The 24449-nt window shown below is 42.2% G+C and overlaps 1 protein-coding gene across 1 annotated transcript in view; it reads right to left on the bottom strand.

The window, feature by feature from the left end:
- The window catches only part of LOC138976094 (zinc metalloproteinase nas-13-like), a 25013-nt gene extending 1056 nt beyond the window's left edge, over positions 1–23957 (bottom strand). Inside the window, exons 1-10 of the mRNA XM_070348915.1 lie at positions 23561–23957; positions 10681–10741; positions 9465–9567; positions 8218–8330; positions 7232–7352; positions 6521–6587; positions 5761–5964; positions 4981–5107; positions 3087–3269; positions 1653–1769 (exon numbers count right to left, since the gene is read on the bottom strand). Coding sequence (XP_070205016.1) covers positions 1653–1769; positions 3087–3269; positions 4981–5107; positions 5761–5964; positions 6521–6587; positions 7232–7352; positions 8218–8330; positions 9465–9567; positions 10681–10741; positions 23561–23605 — 1141 coding nt within the window. The 5' untranslated portion in view covers positions 23606–23957. The remainder of the gene's footprint in view (positions 1–1652; positions 1770–3086; positions 3270–4980; positions 5108–5760; positions 5965–6520; positions 6588–7231; positions 7353–8217; positions 8331–9464; positions 9568–10680; positions 10742–23560) is intronic.
- Positions 23958–24449: the final 492 nt, after the last annotated feature.

The raw sequence follows: 24449 nt of genomic DNA, 5'->3' as shown, positions 1-24449 counted from the left end.
TGTAGCGGTGAGTACAGAATTCTTTTGTTTTTTTTAACAACGTTTAGGCCTAAAAAAAAAAATATATATAGGTGTGGTTACGGTAACCCGACCTACCCTATTTTTAGGGGCCGACCCTATAACTTTTTATTACATTTGTCAAACAAACAAAAAAACGAGTGCAGAAAACGCAATGAAAGCGACAGCGCTCGAGTCGCACACTTATTTCCCTGTCATTGTGTGTCAAGTAGGTTTAATTTGTACACATTAGAAAAAAAAAGTTTAAAAAAAAAGAAAAAGTGATTGACTACCTTCCTACCCTATTTTTTTGGCTATGTTACCTTAACCACACCTATTTTTTTTGTGTGCCTACTATGGTGTGCATAATGTGTTATTCAATCTTCATTATAATACTTGTACAACATGATTTTGTTACCCGCGGTAGTTCACGGTATTTTCATCGGGAAAAATCCTTATGAAGCAGCGCATTGGAAATTGTCAACTGGACATTTCTTCCCGAGTTCAAATCTTCGTTGACAGATTTCTCTTCTTTGAATGGAACGTAAGCAATATGTGTCTCTTTTCTTATGTTCTCAAGCAACTACTGTTGTGAATAAGAAACTCGATACCTTATTTTATTCAAAATGTAATCAAATGCACTGGTGACAATGTCATCGGCACTCTGTCAAAATGGATATCCTACAGAAAAATTCAAGACGGCGGCGCCCATGTCACTTGGCTCATCCGGTTACAAACAGATAGGCTGCAGGGCCGGACGAGGGGGGAGGGGGGACTTTGGGGGCCCAAGCGCCCCTCCCCCCCTCCCCAGCCCTTTTTTTTAAAGCAATGGTTTCAAATTGAAATGCTATTTTCATGCCAAAAAATGGTTACATAATAAAGTTAAAATTGCTTCCCCCAAAAAAAGGGGGAGACAAAAAAGAGAGACTGAGCAATGTCAAAGCTCAGATGGCTCTTTTGGCTTCTTTGGACACTTTTTTTCCCGCGGACCCCCCTAGGAATCTCGGTTACTTCGCTCATTCGTCTAGGTCATCAAACTATATTTACTTAGTCCCCTCCCCCTCCCCCCCTAACAAAGACTAACTGATCCGACCCTGGAGTGCCAACGTTCCAAAATTTAGAATTACAAAAACAAGAATGGTATGTTTATTGGAACGTTACATTTTTGACCAAAAAAACAACAATTACATTAGGCTACTATCACTGAACTTCGACCCAGCGGTCTTCTGAGTGGTCTTTTTGATTGCCTCGCTGGCGTCTTCTCAGTGAGTTCCTTGGAAACTTTTCTCAGATAAATTTATTATCTGTATCACAAGTGTTTGTCTGTCTGTCTGTCTGTCTGTCTGTCTGTCTGTCTGTCTGTCTGTCTGTCTGTCTGTCTGTCTGTCTGTCTGTCTGTCTGTCTGTCTGTCTATCTGTCTGTCTGTCTGTCTATATGTCTGTCTGTCTGTCTGTCTGTCTGTCTGTCAGTCTGTCAGTCTGTCTGTCTGTCTGTCTGTCTGTCTGTCTGTCTGTCTGTCCACTTAAAAGACCGCTGCCAGGTCGAAGTACACCGATTTTTTTCGTTTTTTGTTTTGTCATTAATTAAACGTTTCCATAACGTACAATTCGTGTTTCATGATTCTAAAAGAGCTTGAAGTAGAATGGACGGCTACCTGTTGAGCAGATGCCGCAGGACTGCTTGCAGTAGCTTGACATGAAATACTTGTATTTTGCGCACTCGCCGTTCTTCGCCCAGGCCGAGCAGGACTTGTGTCGGTCAGCGCACTTATCTGCAAAGATAACACGCATAAGGTAAGATAAAATAAGATAAAGATAGGATAAGACTGGATAGGATAGGATAGGATAGGATGAGATGAAATGAGGTGATGTGAGATGAGGTGAGGTGAGGTGAGGTGAGGTGAGATGAGGTGAGGTGAGGTGAGGTGAGTTGAGTTGAGTTGAGGTGAGTTGAGGTGAGTTGAGGTGAGTTGAGGTGAGGTGAGGTGAGGTGAGGTGAGGTGAGATGAGGTGAGGTGAGGTCCGGTGAGGTGAGGTGAGGTGAGTTGAGGTGAGGTGAGGTTTGTTTGTTTGTTTGTTTGCTTAACGCCCAGCCGACCACGAAGGGCCATATCAGGGCGGTGCTGCTTTGACATATAACGTGCGCCACACACAAGACAGAAGTGTGAGGTGAGGTGAGGTGAGATGAGGTGAGGTGAGGTCCGGTGAGGTGAGGTGAGGTGAGTTGAGATGAGATGAGATGGGATGAGATGAGATGAGATGTGATATGATATGATATACAACATGATAATATGATAAGATATGATAATATATGACCAGACCAGGCCCGTCGCGATATAACCTTTGTGGTTGAAAACGACGTTAAACACCAAATAAAGAAAGAAAAGAAAAGACCAGACCAGATCAAATCAGATCAGATAAGATCAGATCAGATAAATCTTAATATACGGGAGTTTGGGCATGAGCATCAACCATCCCTCGCCTGGAGAGGGACTGATCTGAATACACACATGTCCAATTCTCATCATGACTTCTGAGGACAAAAGCTGTTTGCTGAGCCAATGTTTCTCACAGCCTGATATGCCAGACTTTTTTTTGGGGGGGTCTACTTTTGTAATTGTCCTGAGTTACTGTTCTTAAAAGATGGTCGATTTTGAGTAGTACTTCTTCTTCTTGTTGAGCAGTACAAAGCACCGTAAACTCACGATAACACACAATTATTTAAAAACCCGTTGGAAATATCTGGGGTGTTTGTTTGTGGTTGTTTTTATAACTCAAAAGTGTCTTTAAAAACCGAGAATTAAGCTGCCTAAGATTGTACATTTTAATTAAAAAAAAGTGTGACGGTGGGAGAGGGAACTTTGAGATCAAACGACTTATGGTAGAAGACAGTCAAGAAAAAAATGTAATAAATGCACAAACAGGGCACATATGCTATACAATTAGGAACACGTTTCATCTCTCTCTCTCCCTCTCTCTCTCTCTCTCTCTCTCTCTCTCTCTCTCTCTCTCTCTCTCTCTCTCTCTCTCTCTCTCTCTCTCTCTCTCTCTTATCCCAAGATCCCTGATTAGCAAATGCCAATACTAACTTGTTCCTGTTCCAGTGCCGGTGCCAGTGCCAGTTCCCGTTCCTGTGCCGGTACCGGTTCCAGTCCCCGTTCCGGTATCAGTTTCGGAGCATTCCTTGATGGGATTTCCAGGACACATGCATTTACAGGACTTGTCCACAAAACCCTCTCCGGGACATCTAATATTCTTGTTGCTGCAACTCGCTGGAAAAAGAGACAGAAAAATGCATTCATATTTAAGCGGGGATAGGTTTGTGGGGTTCGTTTACACAGAAAGGGGTGTACGTTTAACGTTTCAGAATGTAAGGCTTTTTTTCTGGTATAAAACGCCTGTCATTTTTTGTGGTTGCGTTTTAACTGCACATTTTCCAGATTTCTCGGAAGAGATAATACGTATTTTCCCATCTGTAATAATGTGTCATGTAAGCCCTTTTGATATAAAAGATTCGACTCACCATCTTAGATCTAGCCAGTTTTTTGCATGTGATAAAGCCATCCCTCCACTAGTACACATACACAAAAGTCAACATCATAAGTGATTTCTGTGCAAACAGGGAATTTCTTGAGCAATTAATTTCCTATCAGTGAAAATCTTTTAAACCAATATATTTACACACAAAATACCACTAAGGCCAACAAACAAAAATAGTCTGTTTACGGTAACATAGGCAAAAAAATAGGGTCGGTAGGTCGAGAATTTTTTTATTTTTTTATTTTTTTTCTCCAAAATGTTATTTTGCCAAAAAACAGACTTTTTTTTATTTTTTTATTTTTTTATTTTATTTTTTTCCCCAAATGCCAAAAAAAAGTCTAGGGTCGCGCGAAAAAATAGGGTCGGTCGGGATACCGTAAACAGACTTTTTTGTGTGTGGCCTAAGGGGAGGGGGGGGGGAAGGCATCTTCTTATCCCATGCAAAAGTCTGGTCAGATCCAAGATGGCGATCCGAACTGTGGTCACTTGAAGAACTATATATGCCTTAAAGGTCCTTGTCTACATTTTTATACCGAAATCGCCATTTGACCATTAAAATGCTGAGTCTATTATCTACAAATATCAACAATACACCCCCTTTCGATCAGGAAAGACGAAGCCAGTGTAGCCGTTTGAACATTCATTGTAGTATTCCAGCGTAGTACTCATAGTAGCCCGTCGCGATATAACCTTCGTGGTTGAAAACGACGTTAAACACCAAATAAACAAGAAATTCCTCCGAGGTAGGAAAAACACCCCCGTCAAAGGGAAATAACCTTCTCAGTTGGTGGCAGTGACTGAGTGAGAATGGTTATTTCCCTTTGACCATTAAGATGTCCCTCTATAAGTCCTTGTATAATTTTAATCCACCAATAACTCCCTAACCGTGTGTTTGACTGGTCCCAATTTTTGTAAGGACCGTCTCAGGAATGTATAGAACCTGTTCACCAAGTTTGGTGACGATCGGTCCGTTCATTCTTGAGATCTATATGCGAACACAAACAAACAAACACATCGACCGAAACCTATACACACCCCTATACCGGGGGTGTAATAAATAAATTAATACTCATAGTAGGATATCCTTATTTGGAAAATGCCAAGCGCAAAACTCCTCTCAAATCCCGTGCATTTCGTGCGTTTAAAAAAAAGCGTGGACAGCGCTCCAGCGTCAAACTGTTGCTGCACTTGTTTGGGCGTGGCTATAAGCATAGTGACATGAATTTGATTGGTCAGTATTTTTGGGCAAAGCACATGTTCTCAGCAAACAGAAAACAAAATATTGGAAGCGTGAGTCACGCTACCCAAAAATAAAATCTTTTTTTACATATATTTTTTTTTCTATAACTTTGTTCCCCATGGTTCATTCATCATTTGACATAATTTTGTATCGAAATCTAACCATAAGATTATTGAAAAAAAGCAAAAGGTGTTGGTCCTTACCTTCACAGTTGTACATAAGGTTGGCGAGCTTGATGTCGCGGAAACTCAGTTGCTTCCCGTTGCCAATGACGCTCTGGTACTGTCTGTTTTTGGTTCGGATCGTCAGACCTCCATTCACCGAAAACGCCTGAAAAAACATGCCGCATCAAAATATGTACGAGATAAAGTAGTTGAAATGCCATTTTAGAGAGGTTTTATGACGAATTTAAACTCAGACACACGTACTTGTATTGACAAACTCGAAAATGCTTCGTATGCTGCTATGTTAAATTAATCATCGAATCTGTGTCCTCTTCTTTCCTTCTTCCTCCTCTCCTCCTCCTCCTCTTCCCTTTTCTTCTTTTTCTTCTTCTTCTTCTTCTTCTTCTTCTTCTTCTTCTTCTTCTTCTTCTATAAAAAAATACATCCCTGTACCCACGGAATACGCGCGATATAAGCCTCATATTGATTGATTCTTCTTCTCACCCAACCTCCACCTCCAATAATAACAAAAATGTATTCTTCTTTTTCTCTCTCTCTCTCTCTCTCTCTCTCTCTCTCTCTCTCTCTCTCTCTCTTCTCTCTCTCTCTCGCTCTCTCTCTTTCTCTCTCTCTCTCTCTATATATATCCTGCTCTCTCTCTCTCTCTAGCTCTTTCTCTCTCTCTCTCTCTATCCCCTGCCCTCTCTCTCTCTCTCTCTCTCTCTCTCTCTCTCTCTCTCTCTCTCTCTCTCTCTCTCTCTCTCTCCCCCCTCCCCTCTCACTCCCACCCCCGCCCCCTCTCATCCCCTACTCTCTCACCTTAGCACCGTAGTGCATGATGCTCCGGTAATCGTAGGGGACCTCGAAGTCTTGGACGGTTCTGGTGGTGTACTTCTGGAAGTTGTAGTACAGGTGAGGGGGGATGTTCTGCCTCACGATCTCCACGTAGTTGTCGCGGTCGGGGCGTGTCTGCTCATGCTGGAAGCCCACTGCGTGACCCACTTCGTGCACTACCACTGATTTCTGTGTAGAGAAATAAGATTTCTACATGGTGCACGTGCATAATCATTATAAATTCTTCTTTTTAATCTTGTTTTCGGTGTTTACATTTATATTTAAGCGTTTACATTTGTATCAGTAATAGCATCAAACCAAATAGTGTACAATACGCGATGAATAGGCCAATAGAACGCATTGAGATATTGGAGGGGGGGGGGGGGGGGGTGTGTGGTCAAAGAATCTTACATAGACGCATAATTATTTGATAAAAACATTAGACAATGAAATGTCGACAGAGATTGAAGGTCACTATAGATCAGTTTGCAAACAATTCCACTCTTTTTCTCCTTCGTTTATCGCAACAATATGACAAATTCCTGGTGCTCTGGGCAATGAAATACTCTGTAATGTATTTTGTATTATGTATTACTCACATACCAGCTGTCAGACGCTAGACCGCTGGCAATGGAATACTCTGTAATGTATTCTGTATTCAGTATTACTCACATAGCGGCAATCAGACGCTAGACCGGTGGCAATGAAATACTCTGTAATGTATTCTGTATTCTGTATTACTCACATAGCGGCAGCCTTGCGCTAGACCAATGATCTGAGTTCCGCCGACCGTTCCCACGTTAGAAAAACATCTGAAATACATAACGGTACAGGTCAGTTGAATATATTAAACATCTCTAGTGAAACATTCGAGAAAAATCTGAAATACGTTACACAGGGTAAATTGATCTAACAGCTCAGGTGAAGTAAGGCGAGACGATAACAACAACAACAACAACAACAACAACAACAACAACAACAACAACAACAACAACTATAACCCATAAGCAAAAAAGCATAGTATCCCCAAAACAGGTCAATATTATTTTCATCTGCACAGCAAATTTAAGTATCAAACAAAAACATATAGTGGTGAGGAGAGGGGTGTGTGGGTGGGTGGAGAGAGAGAGAGAGAGAGAGAGAGAGAGAGAGAGATATATGGGGGGGGGGGGGGAGACAGACAAGATGGGAAGAGAGAAAGGACAAAAAAGGCGTAAAAAGTGGATGGAACAATACCGTGGAATTCCCCTTTTGAGACCCCCACCCCCTCCCCCCTCCCATTTAAGACTACCTCCCTTTTAAGACCCTGTTTTCTCAGACTTCTTGTTCATAACCTGAGTAATTTTACCCCAATTTTAAGACTCCCTACTTTTTAAGACCGGATTTTCTCAGACGTTTGGATGTCTTAAAACGGGGGGGGGGGGGGGGTCCACTGTATATCTAAAGTTATACTGACCCTCCACCGTTGTCGAAGCGAATCTTGTTCCTGTCGGACGATCGTGCGAAACGAAACGAGACGCACGTGTACTTTTCCCACTCGTCCAGCGCCTTTTGGATCTCATTCTTCTGGGTGGACGCTAAACGGGGATAACAGTAACAATGATCAGAATACTATTGAGACGAACAAGAACAAGAACAAGAGCACGAAGAATAAGAACAAGAAGTACAAGAACGAAAAAAAGAAGACAAGACAAGACAGACAAGACAAAATCTGTATCATCGAGGGTAATAGATAAGCAAGAATATATGGTTTTTTTACATCCAGCCCTCGCCCTAAGACAGGGTCAACTAGAACAGAAGCAAGAACAAGAACAAGAATAACAAGAACACGAAGACCAAGAACAAGACCAAGAAGACCAAGGACACGAACAAGAAGAACATGAACAGGAAGAATGCACAAAATGTACGTTTATTAAAAACGGCCAAATCGCATTTCATATAATGAATTCTGAGGCCGAAACAAAGCCCCTTCAACAAAAAGACATTATATGTAAGTTAACCTAGACTATAGTCACTGGAAACCTGTATGATAGTCATGGGAACCAGTCCCACATGCTATGCACGTCCACTGTTTAAATGGAAGCTGGCCTACTTGCTGGAAACATGCATATTCATGAGGACCATTCCATTAATAAATGGATAAGATAAGATGAAATTCGGATTTCTGTCTCTCTGATAGACACGTGTAAATAAGCTTACTCCTTGAGAATACAGGCATATTGATTGGGACCGTTCCAGCAAATAATTCTGCTTCATACAGTCAAACAAAAACTGGACTACTAACTGAAAACATGCACATTCATGAGGCCTATTCAATTAAAAAAAAATGCTTTTTTGGATAGACATTAGCTAATTACTCATTGAGAATAAATCCCCATTCATGGGGACCGTTCCAACAAATAATTCTGCTTCATACGGTCAAACGAAAGCTGGCCTACTTACTGAAAACATTGGATGCGTATTCATAGGGAATTTGGCCTCTTGGCCAGCGATAGGTGGACCTGCGAATCGCCTTCCGGCGGTATCTTCCTGAGCTGTCCCCGTCTGTCTCTGCGCTGTAACAGACCGGAAGTGATGTCACAATCTGAGCATTCAACCGAGGCTACGAGGCTCGTTTAGGTCACATGTTCACAATAACGTTAACAATGTCGCACTTTTAGTATTTAACCAACAAGGGACGCTTTCGTCACATGTTCACAATAATGTTAACAATGTCACATTCGTATAATTTAACCAAACAGAAGCGCTTTTGTGTCATGTTCATAATAACGGTAACAGTGTAACACTCGTAGAATTTAATCAACAAGGAACGGTTTTGTCACTGTTTCACAATAACTGATAATGCTCACAATATTAACGATGTTCACAATAACGGTAACGATTTGACGTTAGGGGATGACTCAGTCTCACAATCACCAACACAATCAATTCCGCAAAGGGAGACAACGCTGCAATGTCACCGTAACCTAACCATCCTAGTTTTCGCTCTTTGTTTCTGGAAACTGAGTAAAAGTCTTAGTCACATGACGAAACTAACGCTCGTCATTGGCCGGAAAAGATAATATTTTTTGTTGTTCAATGACACACAGAAACTAATAAACAGAATGGTAATTGTTTTAACAAAGAAACAGTAGTGAGCACAGGGGAATTCTGCTTAAACTTTGAGTCAGAACCAGAACATTGGCATGCGAATGGATCGCATTTTTGTTGTTGGAATTTAAAAAATATGAACGATAATAAAATGAGTTATTGTGAAAACGTGACAAAACCGTTCCTTGTTGATCAATTCTACGTGACATTCATAAAGTTAATATGAACATGTAACAAAAATGCCTCTTGTTGGCTAAATTCTTAGAGTACTTGTGTGACATTGTTACCGTTTACAGTCTTCTTCCTCACAATTTCTGTTTCCTGTGAATTCAGCGAATATCACACTGCATATATAGTTCTTCGATCTTCAGTCTACTCTAAAAAAAAATATATAACAACAATAAAAGAAGAAATAAATAGATAAATAAATAAATAAATAAACGAATAAATAAGTGAACGAATGAATGAATAAACAAAATAAACAATAAATGAATGAATGAATGAATGAATGAATGAACACACGAATGAATGAATGAATAAATAAACAAAATAATTAAATAATTAAATAAATATATAAATGTGGGTCATATTTCACTTACGCTTTTTGAATTTCCTCCCACTGTTCAGGTGTGAAAACCATGTCCATCTCCACCTTGACTATAGGCTTTTCGTCAGTGCCTTGGAAGAAGGCAAACTGATGCGCTGTAAGGAGAGAGGGTTGCCATTATCAACAGTATCAAAGCTGTTTTCAACTCTTTCGTTATTTATCAAGATCTGTGAAAATAGCGAAAAGTGTCTTTTCTTTCATTTTTTCTTTCTGTGCGTAGACACATTCTGCTCATCGCTGGAACGAATATTCCTATCATTCCGCACTGTCATCGATTTGCAAGACGTGTTAAAAATAACGAAACTTGTCTTTTGCTGGGTATTTGTGTAGATATAGTGTGTATAGCATATATGAATATTGTGTGAACAGTAGGCAACATGTGGTGATTTTTGTCCGTATGGATAATTGTTTTATGTAGGTTGTACATTTAACTGTTCTATTCTGTATATGTTCTTTTGTAAAGGGCCTAGAGACATAGGTTAGGCACTTACAAATGTCCAGTTATTATTATTTTGACAGGGGAGGCTACCGCTCCTTTCACAGCAGACTCTGCACCCGAGTTGTTGGCCTTTAAGTCAACACCGGTGGATTGTGGAATTCTGTTTGTGATGGAGTCTGGTGGTTTCCGATTGTCTGTATGTTCATGGAAACCTTCGGGTTTGCATAACAGTTTTTATAGGGCTAAGAAATTGGCCCTAACATGTTCAATCCTGTTTGATTGCACTTCGTCTCCCGAGGTGATCGTAGTGTTACGGCACTCGGTTACATTATCAATATTATTTTCTTTCTTTTCAATTTGCCAGATCTGTGAAAATAGCAAAAACAATATCTTTTTTGTCGTCGTCTAGTTGAAAAAACATGTTATTTTCATCGCGGGAAATATATACATCACAATCATTTTAAATTCATTTTGTCATATTGACTATCATGCAGCTCAAAATTACAACAGCTTTTTTCAAGTGACATTATAGTAGGCCATGGACTAACAGCAGTGATTTTCAACCAAGCCACTGTACGAAACTCACAACAAAACGTTACGAGTGAGTTTAGAAAATATCGGACAGTTTTGCACAATTTCGTTCGTACCTTTTATTTTTGTTGTGTATGATTTTTTTCTGCATGTTTGTTTATTTGTCTGTTTGTTTTTGGTTGGTTGGTTTGTTTACACTTTTTTGTTCGTTTTATTTGCTTAATTGTTTGTTACTTACCATCTTCTGCTGCGTTTGATATGATTTCGTCCATTGTCGAAGGACTCACAACCACAATAATCTGAAACAGATTAAGAAAAAGAAAACTATATTTATTTGAGTCATTAAGACTTAATTAAGATGGCAATGAAAAGACAAGCGACAAGATGTCCGACCCAACCTCGCTTTATTCAATACGACATCCCAATTCAAGACCAAAACCGCTATATCGTCTCCGACCAACACCCCCCCCCTGGGGTAGCATGCACTATAACAAGAAAAGTTAATTTTACAACCGTAACATGACGTAATGACAATTAATAAAGACAATTCAACATAAATTATTATGCGTCAGTGATGATGGACGGAGAGAGAGAGGGGGGTGGGGCAGAGAGAGAGAGAGAGAGAGAGAGAGAGAGAGAGAGAGAGAGAGAGAGAGAGAGAGAGAGAGTCTGGAGTCTGGAGTCTGGATGGTTTATTGATTGGGCCTTGGGCCCATTTCAATTCGGGGTGTACACATTTTCATCATTCATGCTTCATGAAAAATAATCATTGTAATATTAATCATAATAAAATAAATCATCATCATCGTAATGACAGTCGACATGACGACTGTGGAAACAGGCATTTACAACAGCAAAACGTTTGGAAAAGGACAGTAAGTGTGAATGCCCCTGCTAAGGAGCCTTCTGTGTATTTAGATTCTTTTTGTTTTGCTTGTGTTTTTTAGTCATGTTTCTAGCTTGACTCGCATGCGACTTTCCGTGGTGGTGGTTTCCCCTTTTTCTGATCTCCTTCTCACCTCTTTTCTTTCACTTTTCTCACTTTTGTCCCTAATTGTTCCCATTTTGCAACCACCTCTGTAGGTTCGCGTGCGGGTCTAGCTCGCTCTTTATCTTTTATTTTTCTTTATTAAGTATGAGCGTCCTGGTACGAACTTTGTTTTGTTATAATGACGTTAAATATTGTAACGAACTAATTTATAAACAAGGTAGTGTGGCCGGCGTTTTTCTGATTTTAATTTCATGTGCCTGTATGGCTCACGCTGGACAGCCTATGGAGTTTTCCCCGGAGAGCACGGGACGCATGTTTTGCAACAGTAATATTGTAGTAACGCGCAGTATTTTTAGTTCACCTCTGTGGTGGATAGCCTGTTTTCGTCGTCACTTACTGGGAAGCCGTTCACGGAACAAGATGTTTTAGGATAGATAGATTTTTTTGCTCTGTTCCGGGGCCCAGTGTTTTCTGCCAGCCTCCAGTTTTGTTTTTAAGTTATTTTGTAGTTCAGGTTCAGTTGCTCGCCTTGAGTCTGTTTTTAGATTATTGATGCTGTCAAAGGCGAGTATCCATTTCTGACTATGTTTCTTTTATTTACCGAATTCGTGTAATTTTCGTTTTGAATCTTTGTCTTCTGTCCGTTTCTGTGTCTTCTGTCCGTTTCTGTGTCTTCTGTCCGTTTCTGTGTCTTCTTTCCGTCTCTGTGTCTTCTGTCCGTTTCTGTGTCTTCTTTCCGTCTCTGTGTCTTCTGTCCGTTTCTTTGTCTTCTTTCCGTCTCTGTGTCTTCTTTCCGTTTCTTTGTCTTCTTTCCGTCTCTGTGTCTTCTGTCCGTTTCTTTGTCTTCTTTCCGTTTCTGTGTCCTACGTTTATTCTATGTAGGGTTTTTCTAACATATTTTTGTCTTGGTGATTTTTTATTGATTTGCCGCCATCTTGTTTCGGCCGCCATTTTGTCGTCCATCTTTGATGTTTATGTTTTTAGGACACCTTTGATGTTTATGTTTTTAGGACACCTTTGATGTTTAGTTTGATGTTTCGAATTCTAAGTTTAGTTTTTTCTTTTCTATCAGTTTCCACCGCTCCGCGCTTCTCGCACCACGCTCCGCGCTTCTCGCACCACGCTCCGCGCTTCTCGCTCCATGCTCCACGCTTCACACTCTACTGTTCTGCACTCTCACTCAAGCTAGTCTTTTCTACTTCACATTTTAGCTTTAATTCACTTTCTAAACTTAGATTAGTTTTTCCGCCACGCTCCGATATAGGTTACTTAGCCTCTCCATAGATTTATGTTTAGCCTTTTATATATTGATATTATGAGCTGATTCCGAATTACTATGACATCGACAAGTATGACCATATTCACAATAAACTTTAATTAATTTTCCAATTCTAGTGTTCGTTTTGTTTTGTGAGCGCGTCGGTTCTTTATAGCACCAAAATTACATCCTCCAGAATTTATATAAGCCATCACAGAATCTTACAGCTACTCAAGGGCAAGCACAGTGGAAACTTTGATATTTTTTGGAACATTTTGGATTGTTTTCGACAAAGAACTTTATGAACTTTTGTAGGCCTGTGATCATGGCCGCTGACTTTTGAACTTCTTATCCTTACGAATCTTGTGAAGAGATCATGAACCTTTTGTCTTAAAGGAACTGTTTCGTATCTAGCGAACAATATTTTAATTTATTTTTGTCGGGCCCAGAGCAGAGCAACTTAGGCATTATTTTAGGTTTGTTGACCATAGCATTGCACACTTCGTACTAAGTATTTCCTTCCCCTCTAGTGAGTGACCCGAGGTGTGCCGTTTTGAATTTTGTTTCTCTATATTTCGCAAGTCTTTGTTAACCTCTACGTTTTCACTTGACTTTAAGTATGGATGAGAAATTACCTTCTCATGAGAGCGCCGAGCTATCCCCTTACACTTTGAAGTTAGAAAGGGATGAACATTTTGCTTCGGACACTGATAGTCGTAAGAATGAAGGCGACCATGATGGCGCTCAGGGCGAGTCTCTAGCTGAACACCCTCAGACCCAAGACACTTTGAATTCAGATAACATTCCCCCTCAAGCTGAACATTCTCCTACACAGGAAGGTTTAGGAACTGAGCCCTCCCAACAGGCTGCAAGTGCAGAGCATCTCGCTCAACGAAGTAGAGAAGAAAGAGGCCCCGCCATTGTTAGGGCTAGACTTAATGCTGAGGTGAGGGAGCTGTCAGACAAGTACTGGGCCCTAAGCCGAGCTCATAAGAATATGATCAGCGAGTTGTGCACAGCCTTTAGGGAAACACCAGACAAAAGGAGAGTCCTTAAAGCTCATAAAATAGACCTCTGTGAGCACATAGACGAGCTGAATGTAGCGAACTCGAGGCTTTGTCAAGTGGCTGAAAGTGATGTAGCTATAGAAGAGGATCTGAGCGATATGCACATGCAAACGGAGACGCTCAAAGAACAATATCGCAGTCTCTTTCCCAAGTTAGACCCGTACGCCTCCAGCTCGGACTTGACTTCCACAGTCGCTTCTGGAGGTGCTAGAGAGGTTTCTCTAGATGCTTCTTTGGCGGTTAGCGCAGCGAGATTTAGGTCCCAGCAAATGGTCGCAGATGAAAGGGCTAGACAAGAAGAGACTCTTTTGCTTTTAGAGGAGAAGGCTTCTAGGACCGTAGCTTTGGCTGCTGAGAAGAAGACAGAGATGGAAAGAGAGTTGGAAAGAGAGTGTGCTGAGAAGAAGACAGAGATGGAAAGAGAGTGTGCTCGTTTAGAGAGAGAGGCTCAAGATGAAAGGTTAGCTTTGAAGAAAAAAGAAAAGGAAGTTAAGACTGCACTAGAGAGGGTGGAGAGAGAAGGCAAGATGCAGGAAGAGCATGAAGTTTTTAAGATCATTAAAACTGACATAGAAGACCAGCAAAGGGCTAGAGAAAGATTCATGCCCCAACTACCTCGTGACAGCCCCATTGATAGGTACCTAGGTACTCACAGCACCCTGCATGTAGGTACACACATAGAGAGCATAGGAGATGTGGCGGTAGGGTATGATAGGCACACACAGCACACACAAGATACATATAAGCCTGCGACAGCCGACACCTACGCCCACCCGCGTCACCAGCCGGCAGCCAACACCCTCGTCTCTGGACAACATCAGCCTGCGGCAGCCAAGCCTGGACTCCCGCCACTTCAGAAGCCCACGGAGGTCAGGGCTTATGCCCCTTCGCATCTCCAGTCGGCCGCCGAGGATATCCGCGACACTCTTCGAGGCATCTCCAGGACCCTTGCCCAACCTGTCTCCGCTTTTCACCCACTTCCAGCAGCGGTCACAGCCACGGCTCCTACCACTACGACGATGACTACAGCCACCACGATGACGACAAGAGTCGGAGGCCGATTCGCGACCTCCTTTCGGCCTCAGTTTGTCAAAGCTGAGATTCCAAGCCACGAAGATCGTCCTCGCCAGATCTACGCGCCTTCCCGCTTCCCTCACAAATCCCTCAATCCATCAGCGAGACCTTTTCCCGGGCCTTTCCCTGGTCCTTTTCCTGCCATGACCTCCCGAGAGTCTCCGACCTATGTGCCAAACTTTGCATATGGGCCTTCTGTCATGCATCCTCCCATGCAAACACAGCAATATGACCACGCTGCAAGCTTTGCTCCTGACACTGACTACACACAGCATGGTTTTCAAGAGGCTCCGGTCACGAGCCCTTCAGACTACTACGGGCAAGATGCATACCTTCCTCAGATGCAAGGCCAACCAGCGCTCTCCGAGGGTTCTGCCCTAGCTCGTACTCTAGCTGAGGCTCTCCTGATCAACAGGTTACCGACGCAGGAGCCCACTACGTTTTCAGGAGATCCTTTGACGTACCCTCTCTGGAGGTCCTCATTTACTCTTTTAATTGAGCGGCAGGGCGTTTCTGCAGAGGAAAAGCTCCTCTACTTGGAGAAGTACTTGGACGGTCCGGCGAAGGATGCGGTCAAGGGACTCTTTCTGATCAGGGATGCCCAGGCCTATCAGCAGGCCCTTCAGACGTTGGAGGAAAGGTTCGGCAGTTCTTTCGTCGTTGCCAGAGCCTTCCGAGAGAAACTAGATGCATGGCCGGTAATCAAACCCAAAGATGGACAAGCCCTCCGCGCCTTCTCGGACTTTCTTGGACAATGCCTTGTGGCGAGCCGAGTGATAGGCCAGCTACAGAATCTGGAAGACCAAGCCTATCACAAGACACTCATGAGCAAGCTTCCAGATTGGTTGGTGAGAAACTGGGTGCGGAAAGTAAACAAGACCAAGAACGAGAAGAAACGCTACCCTACCTTTGAGGAGTTGTCAGCTTTCATCAAGACAGAGGCAGACATCCTTTGCGAGCCCCTTTTCTCCTCCAGCAAATCTGCCGCCTCTTCCACCTCACAGACCGCCAGTTCAGCAGTCCCCAAGAAAACATCGTACAGTACGGATTGTTCTACATGTCAAGAGTGTGACAGATGTCAGCACCACGCTAAAACTGTCCTGAGTACGAACTGCGACGAAGTCTGTCCCTTTTGTACCGTTCGTTTTCCGACCAGCTCTTCTTCTCATCCTCTACTCAGATGCCAGAGGTTCGATGAGATTCCCGTTGAGGACAGGAAACACTTCATGTACGAAGCGTCCTTGTGCTTCTCCTGTGCCAGAAAGACTGACCATAGAAGTGTAGACTGCACTACCAGGGCGATATGCGACAAGTGCCAAGGCCCACATCTCACTATGCTGCATGGAGCGCCTAGCTACAGGAAGAAGTTTCCCAATCAGCAACGGAATGCACGGGGTCAGCCAGATTCTTCAAGGTTTGTCTGTATCAGTCAAGATGCCCGTGTTTCTGCCTCTGGATCAGCATTCGCGACAACCAACAAGTCGGACAGACCAGTCAGAGCTACCATGATTGTTCCGGTCAGAGTTTCGACGAAAGAGAATCCCACGGTAGAGCATACGACATACGCGCTGCTTGACACCATGTCTTGCATCTCCTTCGTTACTGAATCTTTGAGTGACAAGCTGAACACTCATTCTGAGCCAGCGTCATTGAGGCTGAACACTATGACTTCTCAGAACACTCATATCGAATGTCAGAGAGTGACCGGATTGTGTGTCAAGGCCCTCCACTCCAATGTTTCCCACAACCTGAAGACGCTCTACACGACGGACCATCTCACCAATGACACTGAGAACATACCAACATCAGAGACCGCTCGTAACATCAAGCATTTGAGTCATATTGCCAGCGAGATTCCCCCGTTGCTCGAAGGCTGCACTCCCGGGTTGTTGATTGGCTACGATCATGCAGAACTATTCATGCCAGAGAGAGTCATCAAGGGAGACCCATACGCCGTTCTCACACCGTTGGGTTGGACGATACTGGGACAAGTGTCGCCAAAACAGTCTGTCCATGACGTGATGCACGTGTCTCTAACAGAACAGTATTGTCCCAGCGAGTACGAAGGTGAATCAGTCGCTTCCGTATACCGCACGACACTCGCCGAACCCAGCATCTCCGACCCCCTCCATGCCATGGAAAGGATTTTGAGCAGACCACTACGAAGAAGACCACTACGAAGAAGACCAGTACGAAGAAGACCACAACGAAGAAGACAACGACGAAGAAGACCACGACGAAGAAGACCAGTACAAAGAAGACTAGTACAAAGAAGACCACAACGAAGACGACCACGACGAAGAAGAAAGTGGCTCCTTCCCCAACGAAACGTTGCTGTCGGAGATGTCGTCGTGCTACGTGACGAAGCCGTATGCAGAGCAGATTGGCCTCTTGGACTCGTGACGGAGGTTCGCCCCAGCGACGATGGACTCGTGAGAACCTGCAAGCTCAAGACTGTCAAGGTCACCTCGAAGACGAGCCATTCCACTTTCTACTACTGGCGCCCCATCTCTAAGCTGACCGTGCTGGTGAAGGCAGACCCGGACACTCAATGACTTTCCCAGTGATCTTTACTGTTTTCGACAGACCGTTTGTGCATGTTTTGGTCTGACGTAATCCGTTCGCCTTTTTTGACAGGTGGCGCTGTTTTGATTTGGGGAGAAAATTTCGTCTTAATGCAAATATTTTGTGACTTTGTGATTTCTCTCCATTTGTATATATGTTTTTGGTTCCGCATTTTGGAACGAAAGCTCTTGACAGAGGCAAGCGCTTAATGAATCGGTTTGTTTAGTCCTTCCCGCGTGCGGATGCCTGTGCTTATGATTAAGAAGACGGAAGATGTTTTTCATTTGTATTCTTCTGTAGGTTGCGACTACAGTCTTTCATACTGAGTTGCGGTTTATGTAAAGGTGTAAGAATAATGTTGACACGGTATGTTGTCAGTGACGGACCGACGAAATATGATGTTACATTTGTTGAAAGAACACGTGTGATTTTTTAGATCGAATAAGAATAATGTTGACACGGTATGTTGACAGTGACGGACCGACGAAATATGATGTTACATTTGTTGAAAGAACACGTGTGATTTTTTAGATTGAGACTCATTGAGAGTGCGTTTCGAACAGCTACGTTTTGGATAATGCCGAAAGGATTCTGTAACGTTTCGGTTTTTTGTATTTTGAACCACGTATGAGAGTGCGTTTCGAACAGCTACGTTTTGGATAATGCCAAAAGGATTCTGTAATGTTTCGGATTTTGTTTTTGAACCACGCATGTATTCGATGATTTTTGTTGATTTTTTATGTCGACTTTTGTAAAGACTAAGATGTCTTCGAGGGGGGAATGTGAATGCCCCTGCTAAGGAGCCTTCTGTGTATTTAGATTCTTTTTGTTTTGCTTGTGTTTTTTAGTCATGTTTCTAGCTTGACTCGCATGCGACTTTCCGTGGTGGTGGTTTCCCCTTTTTCTGATCTCCTTCTCACCTCTTTTCTTTCACTTTTCTCACTTTTGTCCCTAATTGTTCCCATTTTGCAACCACCTCTGTAGGTTCGCGTGCGGGTCTAGCTCGCTCTTTATCTTTTATTTTTCTTTATTAAGTATGAGCGTCCTGGTACGAACTTTGTTTTGTTATAATGACGTTAAATATTGTAACGAACTAATTTATAAACAAGGTAGTGTGGCCGGCGTTTTTCTGATTTTAATTTCATGTGCCTGTATGGCTCACGCTGGACAGCCTATGGAGTTTTCCCCGGAGAGCACGGGACGCATGTTTTGCAACAGTAATATTGTAGTAACGCGCAGTATTTTTAGTTCACCTCTGTGGTGGATAGCCTGTTTTCGTCGTCACTTACTGGGAAGCCGTTCACGGAACAAGATGTTTTAGGATAGATAGATTTTTTTGCTCTGTTCCGGGGCCCAGTGTTTTCTGCCAGCCTCCAGTTTTGTTTTTAAGTTATTTTGTAGTTCAGGTTCAGTTGCTCGCCTTGAGTCTGTTTTTAGATTATTGATGCTGTCAAAGGCGAGTATCCATTTCTGACTATGTTTCTTTTATTTACCGAATTCGTGTAATTTTCGTTTTGAATCTTTGTCTTCTGTCCGTTTCTGTGTCTTCTGTCCGTTTCTGTGTCTTCTGTCCGTTTCTGTGTCTTCTGTCCGTTTCTGTGTCTTCTGTCCGTTTCTGTGTCTTCTTTCCGTCTCTGTGTCTTCTGTCCGTTTCTTTGTCTTCTTTCCGTCTCTGTGTCTTCTTTCCGTTTCTTTGTCTTCTTTCCGTCTCTGTGTCTTCTGTCCGTTTCTTTGTCTTCTTTCCGTTTCTGTGTCCTACGTTTATTCTATGTAGGGTTTTTCTAACATATTTTTGTCTTGGTGATTTTTTATTGATTTGCCGCCATCTTGTTTCGGCCGCCATTTTGTCGTCCATCTTTGATGTTTATGTTTTTAGGACACCTTTGATGTTTATGTTTTTAGGACACCTTTGATGTTTAGTTTGATGTTTCGAATTCTAAGTTTAGTTTTTTCTTTTCTATCAGTTTCCACCGCTCCGCGCTTCTCGCACCACGCTCCGCGCTTCTCGCACCACGCTCCGCGCTTCTCGCTCCATGCTCCACGCTTCACACTCTACTGTTCTGCACTCTCACTCAAGCTAGTCTTTTCTACTTCACATTTTAGCTTTAATTCACTTTCTAAACTTAGATTAGTTTTTCCGCCACGCTCCGATATAGGTTACTTAGCCTCTCCATAGATTTATGTTTAGCCTTTTATATATTGATATTATGAGCTGATTCCGAATTACTATGACATCGACAAGTATGACCATATTCACAATAAACTTTAATTAATTTTCCAATTCTAGTGTTCGTTTTGTTTTGTGAGCGCGTCGGTTCTTTATAGCACCAAAATTACATCCTCCAGAATTTATATAAGCCATCACAGAATCTTACAGCTACTCAAGGGCAAGCACAGTAAGCATCAGCACAAAATCCAGTCTCTGTCGCACTTCACTCATGTCTCTCTGTCCTCTTTCCGTCCATCCATCCATCCATCCATCCATCCATCCATCCATCCTTCTATCCATCTCGTGTCCCAGAGAGAGAGCGAGAGAGAGCGAGAGAGAAAGAGAGAAAGAGAGAGATAGAACTGACGGGAGAGGGAGAGAAAGTGAGAGAGAGATGTTATTAATTAAGTGGATAAAAGCTGTCGGGGGGTGAGGGGGGGGGGGGGGGGGGGTCAAGGAGGGAGCGAGCAGTGATCCCGTTCCTTCCTGGACCTATGAGTAGGAACGGTGAAATTGGCATTGATTCAGGCATCCTGTTCGTCCGGATTGTTCGCTGCCGATGCAGATAAGAGCAATACAGGATGTTGTTTGACGCATACAAGTCTGCATTGTCACCGATTTGTTGCACCAGGGACACTTAAGGCTATTTCGGAAAGTGACATTGTTTGTGCATAGTCATGTGGAGGACAGGCACCTTCAAGTATTTAATTGTCTCCTCTAAAAGACTAGTCTGGTGTATATTGGAAAGTGTCTATTAATTGTTCTCTTGGTTTAAACAAGTTTATTCAGTAAATGTCATTAGAATATTGCCGCATACATGAATTGTTCTCTTGTGTTGTGTCTGTGTGTCTGTATGTTTGTATGCCTCTGTCTCACTCTCTGCCTCTCTGCCTCTCTGTGTCTGTGTCTGTCTGTACCGTCTGTCTGTCTGTCCGTCTGTCTCTCTGTCTGTCTGTCTGTCTGTCTCTCTCTCTCTCTCTCTCTCTCTCTCTCTCGTATCAAATCGAGTCAACATAAAAAAAATGTCAAGCGACTGCGAATTAGGGGAATCCCCTACAGCAGATGGCTTTTTAAACTGCGCTTTATGAACTCGCCCGCAAATCCGACACAAAAAGTGCATTGAATGACTTTCCCCCCTCCCCCCCCCCACCACACCACCCCCGCCCCATCCCCTCTCTCCCTATGCGTCACCCACTGAGTAATCGGAAAGCCAGCCACCGTGTTCTGGGGGAAAGAACATGTCACATGGAAACGTGATCTTTCATTTGCCCTTGTTCGAGAGTTTCATTCATGATTTAACTCACACTGTTGATCGTGAAAGCCATTTCGAGAAGTGCATTTGAATAACAGCTACGCGAGCACTTAAACATGACGATTATTTAGCCTGCAATTTCAGGGCCGCTGGGGGCGGTGAGAAACAGAACACTCAATGCTAAAGTCTTTTTCTGTGTGTAATGATTGATGATTAATGCTCAAGTTGTTTCGACAATTCCTTTGTGCTCGTAAAAAAAGACTTGAAAAATAATTGGTGTCAACTTAATGAGTCATACATGCATGGCTGAGTGAGAGTTTTAATAAAGGACCCTCCATTTTAACAATCTTCCTGTTACGACCTTGATTTCCAAAGATTTGTTCATCATTTCATAATAAAACTGACCGTCCTTCATTTTCACAGAATTGTGTTTACAATATTCAAGAACTTGATCTCTCAGAATCGTCCTTTTATACTGACTTAGTTTCATATGGGGATGCGCGGGTTTTAAAAGAGCATCGCAAAAAGGTTTTAGTTTTGAATCGGATAAACTTAGGAAAGAAAGAAAGAAAAAAAAACAGCAGAAAAGAGCTGTCCGTTTATCTTCATATCAAACCACAGCAGATTCTGAGATATCTTCGTGTGTGTGTGTGTGTTGGGCGGAAAGGGGTGTGTGTGTGTGCGTGGTACGAGCTTGCGTGCATATGTGTGTATAAGCAACGAAGCACACCAAAACAAAAACTTTTTCTTTTTTTTTAAATAGGCTCTTGAAAAATCGATCGTTACCACTTGCATGATAAAAGGTGCCCGCAAAGACATGTTCATGCCTCGGTAAGTTTCAAGTTTAAACGTCAAGAATATTTGCATTGCCAACGCAAGCGTCTCTAGAATTGTCATTATTTATGAGTCATTTAATTTCGTGATCTTGTCTTCTACAGATCTTGGCAAGCTGTCTTGTCATTCAAGTAGGTCAACGAATTAAAACACATGACGAGTGTGGAGGAGGGTGTGAGAGTGACTAATGGGAAAGCCTTATACTCTTAAGTTGGCTCTGCTCTCTGGCTTTTGCTTCTCACTCCCCCGTAAGACTAAAATCAGGTCGTCGTAGGCAAGTGAGGAGGGGCACTGTGAGGTGAACCGACAGTAAATATTTCTTGTGTTTATTGTTGACGGTTCTGTTAAAGGCACAGTGCAGCTCACAGCCTTCGTTTTGCGTTTTTGTTGCAGCTGAGTGCATTTACAGTTCAAAAATCCTCCTATGGTAGTAAAACAAACCCAAAACTACCCAACGACGACATCTGTGAAGCTCGACAGTTTCTTGTTCACGCGAGTGCATAAATTAACCTAGTTACGTGGTGTTTGGTCGGAGTTCGATTGTGTGATTCCGGCCTCCATTTTGTTTTACACAAACTCATGATGACGTCTGACATAGTTTGCTAGTGACGTGTCTTTTTGTGCATGATGTGGTGATCTACCTGATCTAAATTTAGATCCAAAAATAGGCCAAGACCAGCTAGCCGGGTCCGAGTACGAAATTAGTTCGTAAAAAAATCGCAGTTCTTGACTCTTTGGGTGCAAGTCAATGAAACTTGGTAGTTCTTCTAACGGATAGCTGCCTGAGGTATGACTAAAAGCCCCAGGGGCTCCGTGCACCTGGATTTGACAAGTTCAGTATCTTTAAAAGATGAGTAAGTGAAAACCAATAAAAACGAGTCACACTTTTGCAATGAATTTTACAGTATTTTGCACTCTTTTCTTTCACTTCTGCACATCATTCACAAATAATGTCCCGTGACTAAAACAAAAGGATGCAGGCTTCCGGTTCATCGTCTTCTTACAATCTCCCTCCCCCTCTCCCCCCTATCCACCCTCGCCAGCCCCTCCTGCTCTGTCGGTCTTAAAACTCATAGTCCGTGACTCCATGTAGACAAAAGCAATTAAAGATGGATAGTGAATCACCGGCATTGAAAACAAGGTCGGCAAACATCAAAGGAATCACTCGGCCGTAAAGGGGAGTGCAGCGACCTTGAAAGTATGTCAAATATGTATGCGTATAAACACAAACAATAGGACAGCCCTGTTTGCTATGCTAACTTGTTTTTTCTGTGCCCAGAACTAGTGTATATTTGGGACATGACGTGGTTATATGCTAGGCGCCCTGTTTTAAAATGCAACAACAATTATAGCAGTAACTGCAGCTAGCAGTACAATAGGCGACAGTAATATTAAATAACTTGTGCAAGACACGTTTAAAAAAATTGATAAACAATGAGCGCGCACACGTTTATCTGTTAACACGATCACACAAAGAAATAAACAACAACATTACAAAGATATGTAAACAGAAACATTCACCATTAAAAAGAAAACGAGAGAAAATGGTTAAAAAAGCAAGCAAAAACAAAAGTAACAACACACAATAAATGAGCAAAACAAAACAATATAAAGCAAAACAGAACAAAACAAAAACAAACTATAAGCAACACACACACAAAAAGAAAACACAACAAAGCAAAGAAAGAACACAAGAGAAAAGTAAACAAATCAGAACACACGCACGGAAACAGGAACAACAACCAAAAGCAAAGAAGGAAAGAAACAGACAAACAAGCAAAACGAAACAACCGCGAAACAGAAATCAATGGTTTTAAAAAAACAAAAAACTTTTAAACTGATATAATATTTTATATATTTACACTCACCTCAAACAAAACCAGAAGAAGGGCTGTCACTGTCTGCAAGTACATGTTGATGGATTCCTTTTTCTTCTTCCGATCAAAATAAAATCTGAAACTCGATTGCTGGAATTCGTTTCCTTCACAACTTGTTATTTCACAAAATTACAACCCACTGCTTTTGTGTGTGACTTTTTTTTTTATTTTATTTTATTTTTTTACTGGTGTTGCTGTTGAGTATCCACTACTGTTAACTTTTGTTGTTGTTAAAGATCAAATAAACGCAAGTTCTTGGCAACACTGTAGAAATTGCAAAAATCAAAAATCAGTCTGTGAAATTAACAAACTGTCAGATTTATCAGAGAAGCAGAGTCTCTCAGTTGAATAAAGTCTGATGTTGCACTGTTGAATATTGACGCGGCCCAGTATATATAGCGGTTTGTCCAATAGCAAACCGCCTCACGCCGGGTTGAATCACAAGTATGGTGGAAATCCTTCCTGAAGTCAGCATGCGGAGTGTCCCTTGACTTCCAAATACGGAGAGCGAGGCAAACCGGTTGTAAGACTGCGTTAGTCGTGACTTAATACACAGTCATGTGTTTGCTCGCGGGGTAATATCATTACGATATCACATCACGACATGGAAAGAAGAAAGAGAGAATGCTAACTGTCCTACAGGCTAAATATTTCGCCTCTTTAAGGACAATATATGGGTTATATGATAATCCGAGTTTCACGACCTCACGGCTTTTCGATCACAAGTCCTGTGCTCTACAAACTGAGGTACCGGGCCCCCTCACGATATGGGTGCAGAAGCTTTCATTTTATTTATTTTATTTATATAAGCTTCCTATTGATTGTGTGTGTTTTTTTGGTGGTGTTTTCTATTTCCTTTCTTTATCTGCCTACGTCTTAA

The sequence above is a fragment of the Littorina saxatilis genome, linkage group LG9 (assembly GCF_037325665.1).
Source record: "Littorina saxatilis isolate snail1 linkage group LG9, US_GU_Lsax_2.0, whole genome shotgun sequence".
Lineage (NCBI taxonomy): Eukaryota > Metazoa > Mollusca > Gastropoda > Littorinimorpha > Littorinidae > Littorina > Littorina saxatilis.
This window is presented reverse-complemented; position numbering and strand designations above follow the sequence as displayed.